Source organism: Hemitrygon akajei, chromosome 10 (assembly GCF_048418815.1).
Source record: "Hemitrygon akajei chromosome 10, sHemAka1.3, whole genome shotgun sequence".
NCBI classification, from domain to species: Eukaryota; Metazoa; Chordata; class Chondrichthyes; order Myliobatiformes; family Dasyatidae; genus Hemitrygon; species Hemitrygon akajei.
Genome location: NC_133133.1, coordinates 16,027,222 through 16,042,313, shown reverse-complemented (window position 1 = coordinate 16,042,313; position 15,092 = coordinate 16,027,222). Strand labels below are relative to the sequence as shown.

At 45.1% G+C, this 15,092-nt stretch overlaps 1 protein-coding gene across 2 annotated transcripts in view; it reads right to left on the bottom strand.

Moving 5' to 3' along the window:
- Positions 1-14,624, bottom strand: part of radx (RPA1 related single stranded DNA binding protein) — a 74,875-nt gene extending 60,251 nt beyond the window's left edge. Inside the window, exons 1-4 of one of the 2 annotated variants that reach the window (XM_073057809.1) lie at positions 14,609-14,624; positions 14,229-14,325; positions 11,335-11,974; positions 5,652-5,794 (exon numbers count right to left, since the gene is read on the bottom strand). In XM_073057809.1, the coding sequence (XP_072913910.1) occupies positions 5,652-5,794; positions 11,335-11,974; positions 14,229-14,258 (813 nt within the window). In that variant the 5' untranslated portion in view covers positions 14,259-14,325; positions 14,609-14,624. Of the gene's footprint in view, positions 1-5,651; positions 5,795-11,334; positions 11,975-13,976; positions 14,058-14,228; positions 14,326-14,608 lie in introns of those variants that run through there. The other variant, XM_073057810.1, reaches the window with a different exon arrangement.
- Positions 14,625-15,092: the final 468 nt, after the last annotated feature.

Below are 15,092 nucleotides of genomic sequence, written 5' to 3'. Positions count from 1 at the left end.
TGTTACCCTTAAACTTTTGCCCCTTAACTCTCAACTCATATCCTCTTGTTTGAATCTCCCCTACTCTCAAAGGAAAAAGCCTATTCATGTCAACTCTATCTATCTCCCTCATAATTTTAAATACCTCTATCAAGTCCCCCCTCAACTTTCGACGCTCCAAATAATAAAGACTTGTTCAACCTTTCTCTGTAACTTAGGTGCTGAAACCCAGGTAACATTCTAGTAGATCTCCTCTGATAGATAGATAGATAGATAGATAGATAGATAGATACTTTATTCATCCCCATGGGGAAATTCAACTTTTTTTCCAATGTCCCATACACTTGTTGTAGCAAAACTAATTACATACAATACTTAACTCAGTAAAAAAAAATGATATGCATCTAAATCACTATCTCAAAAAGCATTAATAATAGCTTTTAAAAAGTTCTTAAGTCCTGGCGGTAGAATTGTAAAGCCTAATGGCATTGGGGAGTATTGACCTCTTCCATCTTGTACTCTCTCTATCTTGTTGACATCTTTCCTATAATTCGGTGACTAGAACTGTACACAATACTCCAAATTTGGCCTCACCAATGCCTTGTACAATTTTAACATTACATCCCAACTCCTATACTCAATGCTCTGATTTATAAAGGCCAGCATACCAAAAGCTTTCTTCACCACCCTATCCACATGAGATTCCAAAATCAGACAATCTAATTAGCCAATCACGTGGCAGCAACTCAATGCATAAAAGCAAGCAGACATGGTCAAGAGGTTCAATTGTTGATCAGCTCAAACATCAGAATGAGGAAGAAATGTGATCTAAGTGACTTTGACCATGGAATGATAGTTGGTGTCTGATGGGGTGGTTTGAGTATCTCCGAAACTGCTGATCTCTTGGGATTTTTACACACAACAGTATCTAGTTTACAGAGAATGGTGTGAAAAATTAAAAACAACATTCAGTGAGCAGCAGTTCTGTGGGCAAAGATGCCTTGTTAATGAGAGAAGTCAGATGAGAATGCCAGGCTAGTTTAAGCCTGAAGGAAGACGACAGTAACTCAAATGACCATGTGTTAAAACAGTGCTTTCCAAAAAAGCACCTGAGCACACAACACGTTGAACCTTGAAGTGGATGGATTACAACAGTAGACCTCATCGGGCTCCACTCCTGTATCTAGTAAAGTCGTCACTGAATGTGTTTCTTTTTTACCTGAGGAAATCTAAATCCGGGGGTATAGATTTACAGCACCCCTCTCTCCAATTGAGCACATGAAGCAATATCTCTGGAATGCGATGTCTATCATTAAAGGACTCCCACCACCTAGTCCATACCATCTTCTCCTTGCTGCCATGGGACAGGAGGGGCCGATGCCCGAAGACCCACATCTCAAGGTTCAAAAACAGCTTTCCCACTGCTATCAGGTTCTTCAATAAACCTGAAAAACCCTAATACTACATAATTCTCTTTATTCCACCCCAATTTGCACTGAAGACGTCATTCTTTAAACTTGCACTAATGACAATATCTGTTAAACTTGCAGAAAATTTACACATTATTCTTTATTTTATTACACAAGTTATGTACTAAATGTTAAATCCAGATTGTACTCATTTACATTAATAATGCACCGTGATCCTGCTGCAAACAGTGTATGTTCTTTTAAGATATTCGCTTTATTTGCCACATGTACATCAAAACACGCTGTTCGCATCAATGACCGACAATCTGAGGATTTGGTCTCCAGAGTTAAGGAAGGACATCCTGGCTATAGAGGAAATGCAGCGTAGATTCACGAGGTTAATTCCTGGGATGTCCGGACTGTCTTACGCAGAGAGGTTCGAGAGACTGGGCTTGTACACGCTGGAATTAAGGAGATTGAGAGGGGATCTGATTGAAACATATAAGATTATTAAGGGATTGGACAAGATAGAGGCAGGAAATATGTTCCAGATGCTGGGAGAGTCTAGTACCAGAGGGCATGGTTTGAGAATAAGGGGTAGGTCATTTAGGACAGAGTTAAGGAAAAACTTCTTCTCTCAGAGTTGTGGGGATCTGGAATGCGCTGCCTCAGAAGGCAGTGGAGGCCAATTCTCTGGATGCTTTCAAGAAGGAGCTAGATAGGTATCTTATGGATAGGGGAATCAAGGGATATGGGGACAAGGCAGGAACCGGGTATTGATAGTAGATGATCAGCCATGATCTCAGAATGGCGGTGCAGGCTCAAAGGGCCGAATGGTCTACTTCTGCACCTATTGTCTATCGTCTATTAATGGGGCAGTCTGCAAGTGTTGCCATGCTTTCGACATCAAGGTGGCTTACCACAGCTTCTGAACCCTGATCTGTGTGCCTTTGGAACGTGGAAGGAAAGCAGAGAAGAAGACACAACCTCCTTACAGACAGCAGCAGGAATTGATACCCCATCTTCCGATCGCCAACACTGTAGGGCGTTAGGCTACCTGCTACACTACCATGCTGCCCATTTCATGGTATTTACACCCTGGGTTTGAATGCCCATGACAATAAATTTGAACGTGTAGTCATTTGAAAAATATTAGCAGAGAGCTCGTACGGAATACTTTCACCCGGGTGAAGAGAGTGTGTGGAACTCACTGACTCAAGACAGGAAAGCTCTTAGAGGTATGTCCTTGAAGAGGTATGTGGCCAAGAGTTGAAAGGTGGGAATAGACCAAGAATCTTTCTATCATGGAGCTCAGGAACAGTGGGTCGATTGGCCTCATTCCCTGTGGTAAATTTCTTTGATTGTATAAAACTCTTCCCTGGTTGTTTGTAGTAAATGTGTCACAATGTAGTAGGATCACTTCATGTTCTGGTTTGGAAATTCCATTCCATTCGAGCAACGGTTTCCATGGAGACCTACCATTAACTGAGTAGTCTGTAGCCCCCAGTCTGGGAACCCTGCATTAGAGTTATAGAGCACTACAGCACAGAATCAGGCCCTTCGTCCCATCTTATCCATGCAGGACTGTTACCTTGCCAAGTCCCATTGACCCACACCTAGACCATAGCCTGCCCTAGCATTTGATGGCTCTGGGCCTGTGCTCGCGGGAGTTTAGAATAAGAGGGAATCTCATTGAAACCATTTGAATACTGAAAGGCCAAGATCGGGTGGAGGTGAAAAGGATGTTTCCAGTAGTGGGGGAGTCCAGAACAGAGAGCACAGCCTTAAAATAGCAGGACGTCCCTTTAGAATAGAAATTAGATGGAATTTCTTTAGCTATATATAGTAAATCTGTGGAATTCATAGCCACAGATGTCTGTGGAGGCCAAGTCATTGGGTATATTTAAAGTGGAGGTTGGTAGATACAGAATCAATAAGAGTATTAAAGGTTACAGGGAGAAGGCAAAAGAATAGAGTTTAGAGGGGAAATAAATCAGCCATGAATGATTGGCAGAGCAGACCTGATGGGATGAATAGCCTAATTCTGTTCCTATGTCTTGTGTTCTAAAAGTACTGGATATCGTGAAGTGTTTGGGTGGAAATTTGTTTCTTACACAGTGAGTAATTATACACTTCCTGAAAATATGATGGAAAGAGATTTCATCAAATTGGAAGTGAATAATTTCTTGGAAATTAAAAAAAAATAATTGTGGGGTTGTGGGGAAAGAGGGAGTCTAGAATCAGAGGGCACAGCCTCAGAATCGAGGAACATCCATTTAGAACAGAGATGAGGAGGGATTTCTTTAGCCAGAGGGAGGTGAACCTGCGGAATTCATTGCCACAGACGGCTGTGGAAGCCAACTCATTGGGTATAATTAAAGCAGAGGTCGATAGGTTTTTGTTTAGTGAGGGAAACACAAAAGGATCTTGATCAGCTGAATAAATTGGCCAGGGAGTTTAATTTAGATAACCTTTTGAGAAGACCAGTGAGGATAGATCTTCCACAGAGAAACGCTGGGCCCAGGGGAGTGTTGTTTAACAGAGGGGCGGAGTACAAATACACAGTTCCCTCAATGTGGCATCACAGGTAGACAGGGTAGTGAAGATGGCTTTTGGCATGCTGGCCTTAGGGCACAGAGTATAGAGGTTGGGGATGTACAAGGCATTGATGAAGCCACATTTGGAACTGAACATAGTGTTCAGTTTTGGACACTCTGCTGTAGGAAAGAAGCCACTAAACTGGAAGGATTGCAGAGGAGATTTATGAGCTTGTGTTTGGAACTTGAGGGACTGAGTTATAGTGAGAGACCGAGTAAGTTTCAGCTTTATTCATGCAGAGTAGCAGAATGAGGAGTAATATAGAAATGTATAAATTCATGAGGGACATTGATTTCTCTCTCTCTCTCTCTCTCTCTCTCTGCACACTGGGTGTTTGGATGGTCTTTTGTTTTTAATGGATTCTATTGGGGGTTCTTTGTTTCATGGCTATCTGTGAGATGATGAATGTCAAGGTTGTATTAAGTACTTTGATAGGTCCAAAGCAAACAGTCTTTTTTTCCAGGGTTGGGGAAAATCAAGAATTGAGGACCTAGGTTACATTTAGAGGGGACAGGTTTAATAGCCATTTTTCTCCACTCAGGTTGGTCCATCTATGAGGTGAAAGGTCCTGATGAAGGGTCTCAGCCCGAAACGTCGACTGTTCACTCTCTTCCATAGATGCTGCCTGGCCTGCTGAGTTCCTCCAGCACTTTGTTATACTGTGGGCGGAACGGGTGCACAGCAGTTAGTGCAGCGCTATTTCAGCGCCAACAGCTGGGTTCCATTCGGAGTTTCTATGTCCTCCTTGTGACCACGTAGGTTTCCTCCAGGTGCTCTGGTTTGCTCCCACATGCCAAAGACGTATGGGTCAGTAAGTTACTTGGTCACATGCGTGTAAGTGGATGGCGTGGACTCGCTGAGCCGGAAGGGCCTGTAACCCTGCTGTATCTCTAAAACAAAAATTACATGGAAGGAGCTGCCAGAAGAAGTGCTTGAGGCAAGAATCTTGAATCAGTTTTATATGACGTGAAATTTGTTGTGTTTGGGCATAGTGAAAAGACAGAAAATTATAAAATAAACAATGTAAGAGAAAGAGGAATTATGAGGTAATGTTCATAGACTTGACAGCTACATTACTGAGCAAAAGTATTAAGCATCCGAGAATTCTTTTATATGGTTTCAGATGGTATGGCCTCCAGAGAGCCCTGATCTCAACATCATTGAGGCTGTCTGGGATTACCTGGAGAGACAGAAGCAACTGAGGCAGCCAAAGTCTGCAGAAGAAATGTGCGAAGTTCTCCAACAGGCTTGGGACAACCCACCAGTCGATTTTCTTATAAAACTGCACGACAGCGTACCTAAGATTATTGATGCAGGTTTAAAGGCAAAGGGTGGTCACAACTAATACCGACTGGATTTAGCTTTCTTTTCCTGTTTACTGCTCTTTAAATTTTTTTTTTTGAAATATGGAAACTTTCACTTCATTATTTTTGAAAGCATCTTCACTTTAAATAATTTCTGTTTACAGGTTTGGAGAGAGATGGGCAAACAAAATGGAAGTTATGGGAACCTTATTTGGCATGGACCAGTTGGGTTTGTGTGTGTGTGTGTCTCTCTCTCTCTCTCAATGATTCTATCTTCAGCCCCAATTGGCACTGAGAAATAGGCAGCATCATTCTGCACGGCACCAGCAGTTAGGGAGGGAACGCTTCCGAGGTTACGAACCTGATACGGAACGTCCACCTTGGTGCCAGGGCGTCCGTAATAGCGCAACCGGGACTTGTACATCACGCGGACCAGAAGGTGGGGAAACTCGAATCGCATCCTCCAAGTCCTGGCCAAGTGTTGGAGAGAGACGAGTCTGCAACCTGCCGGCGAATAAGGGAAATAAAGTATCAATCCATTTTGATAAAAATAAACTGAATTTCTAGTAACCTGCTTTGAAGTGTTTCTAAATGATCAAATTCACGATTACCTGGACAAACAGCAGATCATAAGATATAGGAGCAGAATTAGGCTATTGGTCCCATGAATCCGCTTTGCCATTTAATCATAGGCTAATTTTTTTTGAACCCCTAATTCTCTTGCCTTTTCTTATAACCCTTAACTCCTTTACCAATCAAGAACCTGTTGAGATTTGCCTCAAGTACGTCCAATGACTTGGTCTTCACTGCCCTCTGTGGCAACAAATTCCACAGATTCACTGCCTTCACTGAAGAAATTCCTCATCTGTTCTAAAGGGATCTCCCTTTATTCCAGGGGTTTCCAACCTGGGGTCCACAGACCTCTCAATTAATGGCAGGGGTCATTGGCAAAAAAAAAAATTGGGAACCCCTGCTTTATTCTGAGGCTGTCTCCTACTGACGGGAACTCTATCCAGGCCAACTTCTGAAAGAATTCAATGAGATCTCCACCCACACCAAACCCCCTCCAACCCATCCAGCTGAATATCATTGAACAGAGACAGTCAGCATGAGTTTGGGAAGCTTGAGAAAGCTATGAGCCAGATTATTGTGGGAGATGAAAAATCAAAGAACTACAAGTGCTGGAAGTCTGAAAGAATAACAGAAAATGCTGGAAACACTCAGGAAGTCAGACGGGATCTGAGGGAAAAGGAACAGTTCACACTTCAGGTTCAGGAGCCATCGCCAGAACTGGGAAAGGGAGATAACAAGAGCACAAGAGATTCTATAGATGCTGGAATACCAGAGTAACACACATAACAAAATCCTGAAGGAACTCAGCAAATATGGAGGTGAATAAACAGTGGGGATTTCAGGCCAAGGTCCTTCATCAGGATTGGAAAGGTGGGGGGAGGTGAAGCAATACAAGCTGGAGGGTGATAGGTGATGCCAGGTGAGGGGGAAGGTCAGTGGGTGAAGGAAGGGGTGGGATGAAGTCAGAAGCTAGGAGGTGATAGGTGGAAAAGGTAAAGGGCTGAAGAAGGAGGAATCTGATAGGAGAGGACGTGGAGCATGGGAGGAAGGAGGGAGGGGCATCAAATGGAGGTGAGCTGAGAAAAGAAGAGGTAATAGGGGAGTAAGAGTGGAGAATGGAAGAAGAGGGAAGGAAGGGGGGTAAAAATTACCGGAAGTTAAGAGAAATTGATGCTCCTGCCACCAGGTTGGAGGCTACCCAGACTGAATATGAGTTGTTGCTTCTCCAGCCTGAGAACGGCCTGATCATGGCAATCGACCATCTATTCATTCCCATGGATGCTGCCAGACCTGCTGAGTTCCTCTAGCATTTTCCTGTTGCCCAGGAAAAACAAGCTAGTTTTAAGTAGCAGAGAAGATGGGAGACGGATGGAGGAAATAAAGGGAGCACCTCCAATAGGGCCAGACTGGTTAGGTTACTAGGGGCAGTCGGAGTCACCAGTAACAAGCACATGATAATTCTAATTCTGTGTAATCTGTTCTTACTAGAGAGGCTGAGGGACACACCAGGCAGGCTAGATAAAGATAATGAGGCCCTCTGTTGGTTGGGGTCAACTACTGATGTTGTGTCCTAGCTGTCTACATGATACTCAGGCCAGGGCAGTATGATACATAGAGCAAGCTATTACCCATGCATCAAGCTTCTCCTCTCCAAAGGAACGGTAGAGACCGATGCAGTTTGGCCCCAGAGGTATCACAGGAGTTGTCAGTCAGTGTTGAATTCAATGTAGGACTACCTTAGGGACTCTAATTGCAGATTATTCCCGAAGCCTTTCCCATGAGTGGGTATAGCTGCAAGGCAGTGGAGGTTTGAGATCCGAGTTTTCCTTCCCCTCGGTGAGCTGCTGATGAGCCCCATCTGCCCGAAGAGACTGGTTTTAAGGCACTACTAACCCGCCTTTGCCCTTTCTCTTATCAGCATAATAGCTAGGTCACACATGAAGGTCAGGAGCTGAACCTGGTTGTGAGGGGCTATTTGAGGTGCAGGCTGCTGGGGGCATTTAATAGGCAGTGAAACCTTATCCCCAACTACCTCCACTGGCTATGACAACCTTAAAGACCATGAGATAAGGAAAATTACAACCAAAATGATAAGGGTCAGAAATGGTCAGTTCTGATGTAGACATAAAGAGTTAACTCAAAATGGAAAACTTCATAGTATGTGGAAGGTTGCCCAGAAGGAGGATGAGGTGATGCTGTTAAACTTGCTTTGGACCTCATTATAACAACACAGGCAGACACATACAGGTCAGTGTGAGCGTGGGACGGTGGGTAGCTGACAGCTCAGGATTATTTCTGAGGATTGAACTCAGGTGCTCCAGGTTAGTCATAACTCCATTCCCCTTTTCACAAAATGCTGGAGGAACTGAAGAAGTCGGGCAGCATCTATGGAGAAGAACAGTCGATGTTTTGAGAAGACAGCTTTCATCAGGACTGGAAAGGAAGGGGAAAGAAGCTAGAATAAGAAAGTGGGGGGGGGAACAGGAGTACAAGCTGGCAGGTGATTGGTGAATGCAGGTGCAAGGGGAAGATAGGATGAAGTAAGAAGCTAGGAGGGGATAGGTGGAAGAGATAAAGGGCTGAAGAAGAAGAAATCTGATAGGAGAGGGCAGTGCCCCATGGAAGAAAGTGAAGGAGAGGAAACGGAGGGAAGAGATGGCCTGGTGATGAGAAGAGAAGCAGTGAAGGATTAACCAGAATGAGGAAACGAGGGAGGGTAGGGTTGATTAGTAAGGAATTAATGAAAAGGGAGCTTGATGGCCAGTGCGGAATTGGTGGGCCAAAATTCATTCTTTCTATCCCTCTCTCTCTAATTTCCATTAGAGACCCTGTGAGATGCTGTCTATACTGGGAGGGAGCCCAGTGCCAGGTGATGATGAGCAACCTCCAGCAACAACTTTCACAGAGAGAGAAGTGCAAATTGTCAGCTGAATGACCAAAATAATGCTGGGGAAAATACACAAATTTTCTGGATGGAGATAAGTAGAACACAGAGCAACAAATTTCCAAGGAGGTTGTCCGGAGTAGAGAGCCTGTGTTATTTGGAGGGAGATGGCCAGGCTGGTGTCTTATTCCTTGGAATATGGGAGAATAAGAGGGGACCTTATGGAAGTGAATAAAATTATGAGATAAGGCGGGTGGCAGATTGGAAAAATGCTAATGTAACTCCTTTATTTAAAAAGGGCAATAGACAGAAAGTTGGGAATTATAGGCCAGTTAGCCTAACATCTGTGGTTGGCAAAATGTTGGAATTGTTAATTAAGGAAACAGTAACAGGGCATTTGGATAAACATAGCTTAATAGGACAAAGTCAGCATGGCTTTACAAAAGGGAAGTCATGTTTGATAAATTTGTTGGAGTTCTTTGAGGACATAACATATAGGGTAGATAAAGGGGAACCAGTGGATGTGGTGTATTTGGACTTCCAAAAGGCATTTGACAAGGTGCCACACCAAAGATTACTTAAAGTAAAAAATCATGGGATTGGGGATAATATTCTGGCATGGGTGGAGGATTGGCTTTCTAACAGAAAACAGAGAGTTGGGATAAATGGTTTATTCTCAGACTGGCAGTTGGTGACTAGTGGTGTTCCGCAGGGGTCGGTGTTGGGACCCCAACTCTTTACAATCTATATTGATGATTTGGAGAAAGGGACTAAGTGCAACGTATCGAAGTTTGCTGATGACACAAAGATGGGAGGGAGTGTAATGAGTGCGGAGGACATTGAAACCCTGCAGGGGGACATAGATAGGCTGAGTGATTGGGCAGACATTTGGCAGATGAAATATAATACTGACAAGTGTGAGGTCTTGCACTTTGGCAGGAAAAATAATAGAGCAAGTTATTATCTAAATGGAGAGAAACTGGAAAGTGCTTCTGTGCAAAGGGATCTGGGGGTCCTGGTGCAGGAAACACAAAAAGTTAGTATGCAAGTGCAGCAGGTGGTCAAGAAGGCCAATGGAATGCTGGCTTTTATTGCTAGGGGGATGGAGTATAAGAACAGGGAGGTCTTACTGCAGTTGTACCGGGTATTGGTGAGACCACACCTGGAGTACTGCGTGCAGTTCTGGTGTCCATATTTAAGAAAGGACATACTGGCTCTCGAGGCAGTGCAGAGAAGGTTCACTAGGTTAATTCCGGGGATGGGTGGGTTGATGTATGATGAGAGGTTGAGTAGATTGGGACTCTACTCATTGGAGTTCCGAAGAATGAGAGGCGATCTTATTGAAACATATAAGATTGTGAAGGGGCTTGATCGGGTGGATGCGGGGAGAATGTTCCCAATGATGGGTGAAACTAGGACTAGGGGGCATAATCTCAAAATAAGGGGATGCCGTTCCAGGACTGAGATGCGGAGAAATTTCTTCACTCAGAGGGTAGTGGGGCTGTGGAATTTACTGCCCCAGAGAGCTGTGGAAGCTACTACACTCAATAAATTCAAAACGGAGATAGACATTTTCCTGGATAAAAATGGCATTAGGGGATACGGTGAGCGAGCAGGTAAGTGGACATGAGGCTAGGTTTAGATCAGCCATGTGATCTCCTGGACCAGTTTTCGATAGCCTGGATGGGTCGGAGAGGAATTTTCCAGATTTTTTCTCCTCAATTGGCAACTCGGTTTTTTTTCCCCTGGGTGATCACATGGGTTTGGGCGGGATGAATAATAAAATAAAATGGGCGGCATGGTGCCCTGTTGGTTGGCACTGTTGCCTTGTGGGATTCGGTGAAAACTAGAGTTAAGATTGGATCAGCCATGATCTTGTTGAATGGCGGAGCAGGCTTGAGGGGCCGATTGGCCTACTCCTGCTCCTATCTCTTATGTTCTTATGTAATAGTCTTTTTCCCAGGGTAGTCCAAAGCTAGCGGGCAGAGATTTAGAGTCAGTGGGGAAAGATTTAAGAAAGAACTGAGGAGCACCTTTTCACAGAGAGGGCAGTGAGTATATGGAATGTGTTAATAAAGTTAATGAAAGATTTATTTGTCACATGCACATCGAAACATGCAGTGAAATGTGTCATTTGCGACAACGATCAGTGGGGTCTGAGGATGTGATGGGGTGCGTCTACAAGTGTCGCCATGCAGCCAGTGCCAACGTAGATGCCCTCAACTTATGAACCCTTACTATCATTTACATTTTTGGAATGTAGGAGGAAACCGGGGCACCCAGAGGAAACCCGCGTGGTCACGGGAAAAATGTACAGACTTCTTACAGCCAATGGCGGGATTCGAATCTCCACGACTGCTGCTATAAAGTGTTACACTAGCCATCATGTTGCCATGCCATAGGTACAAGAGTGTCATTTAAGAAGCACTTGGAGAGGTACATGCAGAGGAAAGGCAGGAGGGGTAGGGGCCAAACTTAGGGAATTGGAACTGTCTGGGTGTGCACCATGGTCAGTAAGGACTGGATGGGCCGAACAGCCTATAACTGGGCCGTATTTCTCTGTTACTCTAGAACAAGTCAGACTTACCATGGAGGGGAACCTCTGAGGTAGGAGGTTGTTTGGAGTTCCATTCTGCACCATACGGGTCGGTGTTATTCCACAAGGGTAAATAGTGGGTCCGCCCACCCCTCAGCGGGGTTTTCGACTGCAGGGTGGTCATCAGATCCCGTCCCCTCTGACTGGTGGTGAGGTCATGGAGGGAGGCATCGCTGAGGGCACTGGGGTCCAGCTGGCAAGCACGCTGCCCGGCACCGGGCTCCAGCTCCAGCTCATCGATCTGCAGGAAGCAGTATCCCAGTCTCTTTTCGTCATACACCAGGCTGCAGCGGGACAGGCGGACTCCGCAGCCCGCTCTCAGGCGGTTCCGCTGCACCAGCGGGTTCAGCCCGGGCGACAGGTGACCCTTCACCCGACAGGCGCCGTCAGTCACAGTCACGTCGTACAGGTAGCTGGGGGGAAGCTCGCCACTGCCTTCACTGGCTGGTTCTCCCAGGTAACGGTGTACAGCCAATACGTAAAGAAATTCAGTGATACCGGCCAACCTCGGGGTGACAGAGGATACGAGGTGGAGCAGGAATCTGGAGATGCTGGAGGGACGTTCTTGATACGCAGCAGAATTGAATGTATCACTGGAAGATGAACCGGTGCACAAATGTGCTGACATCACCTAGGAGGACATATCGATTCAGTTACAAAGAAGGCACAAGAGCGGCTATATTCCATTAGGAGTTTGAGGAGATTTGGTATGTCACCAAAAACACTCACAAATTTCTACAGATGTACCATGGAAAGCATTCTAACTGGCTGCATCACCATCTGGTATGGGGTGGGGGCACTGCACAGGATCAAAGTAAGCTGCAGAAAGTTGTAAATTCATCCACTGCTATCTTGGGCACTAGTCCCCATAGTATCCAGGACTATTTCAAGGAGCCATGCCTCAAAACGGGGATATCTATCGTTCCGGACCCCCATCACCAAACACATGCCCTCTTCTCATTGCTACCATCAAAGGGAAGGTATCAGAAGGCACACACACTCAATGATTCAAGAACAGCTTCTGTCATTAGATTTCTGAATGGACACTGAAACCAAGAACACTACCTCACTACTTTTTTCCCTATTTTTGCTCAACTTACTTAATTTAGCTTTTAAAAAAATATACTTATAGTAATTTACAGTTTTTTCAAATGTATTGCAATGTACAGCTGCTGCATAACAACACACTTTATGACATTTGCCAGTAATATTAACCTGATTCTGAGAAGCAAGTTAGAATCCCGACAGTGGTGCTTTGGAGGGAATTATTCCTCTGAGCTACAATCACTGTTCCCTCTGGTGTGTGCGGCCACGCAGTTACTGAAACGCTCCCGCGCAAGTAGCCTTTGTTGTTGTGCAGCTGGAATTTTCTTTTATATAATGTTAATATAATTTTGAAATCTATGTTCTTATCAACGTGATATACGCCATTGCTAATTATGTTTTACATTAACATTATATAAAAGAAAGTTCCCGCTGCAAGGCAATAAAGGCGTGGGAGCATTACAGTTACTGTGTGGCTGCACAGCTTAGAGGGAACAGTGTCTACAATGAACAGCAGAATGGGGAACATGACTGCAATTCACACAGTGGACATCAAGACAGAGATCGGTACTGTAACTCAGACAGTGAACATTAGAGTGGTATTGGTAACCAGCCTCAGTAAAGCAACCAGCATAAACCAAGACCCCACCCATCCATCGTATTCTCTCTTCTCCCCCTATAGGCATCCGTCGGTCTCATGAGACCATGGATCTGCGCCTGGAGTTTCCAGGGCACAGGCCTGGGCAGGGTTGTATGGGAGACCGGCAGTTGCCCAAGCTGCAAGTCTCCCCTCTCCACGCCACCGATGTTGTCCAAGGGAAGGGCACTGGGACCCATGCAGCTTGGCACCAGTGACGTCGCAAAGCAATGTGTTGTTAAGTGCCTTGCTCAAGGATACAACGCGCTGCCTCAGCTGAGGCTCGAACCAGTGACCTTCGGATCACTAGACCAATGTCTTATCCACTAGGCCGCGCGCCAACACAAAAACCTTCATAGAAATCTTCACATAAAAATCTTCTGCCCCTACAAAAGCTTGAACTCATACACTGCTGGGTTCAAGGGCAAATCTGTTAAACCACTTGAATGGGCCTCTTGTACAGTAAGATGAACTCTTGACCGGACAATCTACCTCATCATGACCTTTGCACCTAGTTGCACTGCCTTTCTCTGTAACCGTAGCACCATATTCTGCATTCTGTTGGGTGAAGTTCAATTGCTATGCAATCATGCACATGAATACAGCTAAACAAAACATCCTCCTCCTGGGCCAGGGAGGAAAACACAGTACCTAACAGTCACACACATCACATATAGTTACGATAGCACAATACAATCACAAAATAATATGAACATAAGTCCTTAATGCACGTTTTGAAATGATCTGTATGGATGGCATGCAGTTACCCACAGTATCTCAGTGCATGTCACTATAATAAACTAATTACCGACACGCACAGCAAACATTAGAATGGAGGCACAAGAGAGTGTAGATACAGGAATCCGAAAAAAATAACAAACTCTGGGGGTCAGACTGCATCTCTGGGGGGGGGGGGGGGAGGGAGGGAAGAGTCTAGACTGGAAACACCCACTGTCCATGTCCCAACGCAGATGCAGCCTGAACCGCTGAGTTTCTGCAGGATGCGACCCTCTGGGTGATCTTGTCACTGAACGTGAGGGTGCGATTTGTAATCGCAGTTCACTCTGAACAACTCGGGTGGGATTGTCACTGTCAGTCGGCCAGCAGCACTGAAGGTTAAAATGAGACTGCTGCGGGACTCGCAGTGAACTCCCAGATGGGACTGTCACTCAACATTAGGATGAGAATTATTATTAAAACTCACAGTCTCCTCCCGATCAGCCCCAATATTCATCCCTCATTGATGTTTGCATTCTAACATCACAAGTCGAGCGTTTGTGTTTAGTGATCGAATGCGCGAACTGTGGAAAGAACCAATAAGAACCGGCTTTACTAATGACAGACACAGGGAGCCAATAACCGCACCCGATACTATGTTTCAAATCTCTAACGTGGTAAAACAATTAAAGGGGTCATTCCTTAAAGGAACTGGTAAAGCGGATAAAGGGTTGATAATTTTGTTTTGTCGACGTTTATTAGCTGTCTGTTATCAATCAGCCAACGATCCGGGTAGTTTTGGGTGAATCATGAGCATTTGTTACCAGAGTTGTTCGCTTTTTAAAGTTAAAAAGTTGTACAGCTTACATGCTGCAATAAAGTGTCCGAAACCGGATTCCGCTGTGTTACTCTTCGTCCGATTCAGTGGGCGCTGATTTGCGGCGACCCGGCGTTATCCTCGGGAAGGGGACCCGAGGGTGAATGCACAGTTGGAGACGGAGACCCGAAATCATCCCAACCTCCGTCACGTAGAAGATGGGAATTTACCTTTGCGCATGTTATTGGCTGAACTCCGAACGGAATCATTAACTGGAATTAGTTTATTACTGTCGTGTATACTCCGAGGTACCGTGAACAACTTGCCTTGCGTACCGTTATAATCGCAGTGTATCGAGGCAGTACAATGCAAAATAAAATTCAACAGTTACAGAGGGAGAGGGGGAGAGAATATCCGGGGCGAGTTCGGTCCCTGTTTTGCTTCTTTTGATTATTCCCTGCTGATGACCTGCGGCGACCCAAATGCAGTGTCTACCGATAATCGTGCGAATAGGCGGGCTCCTCGGGAGGGGAA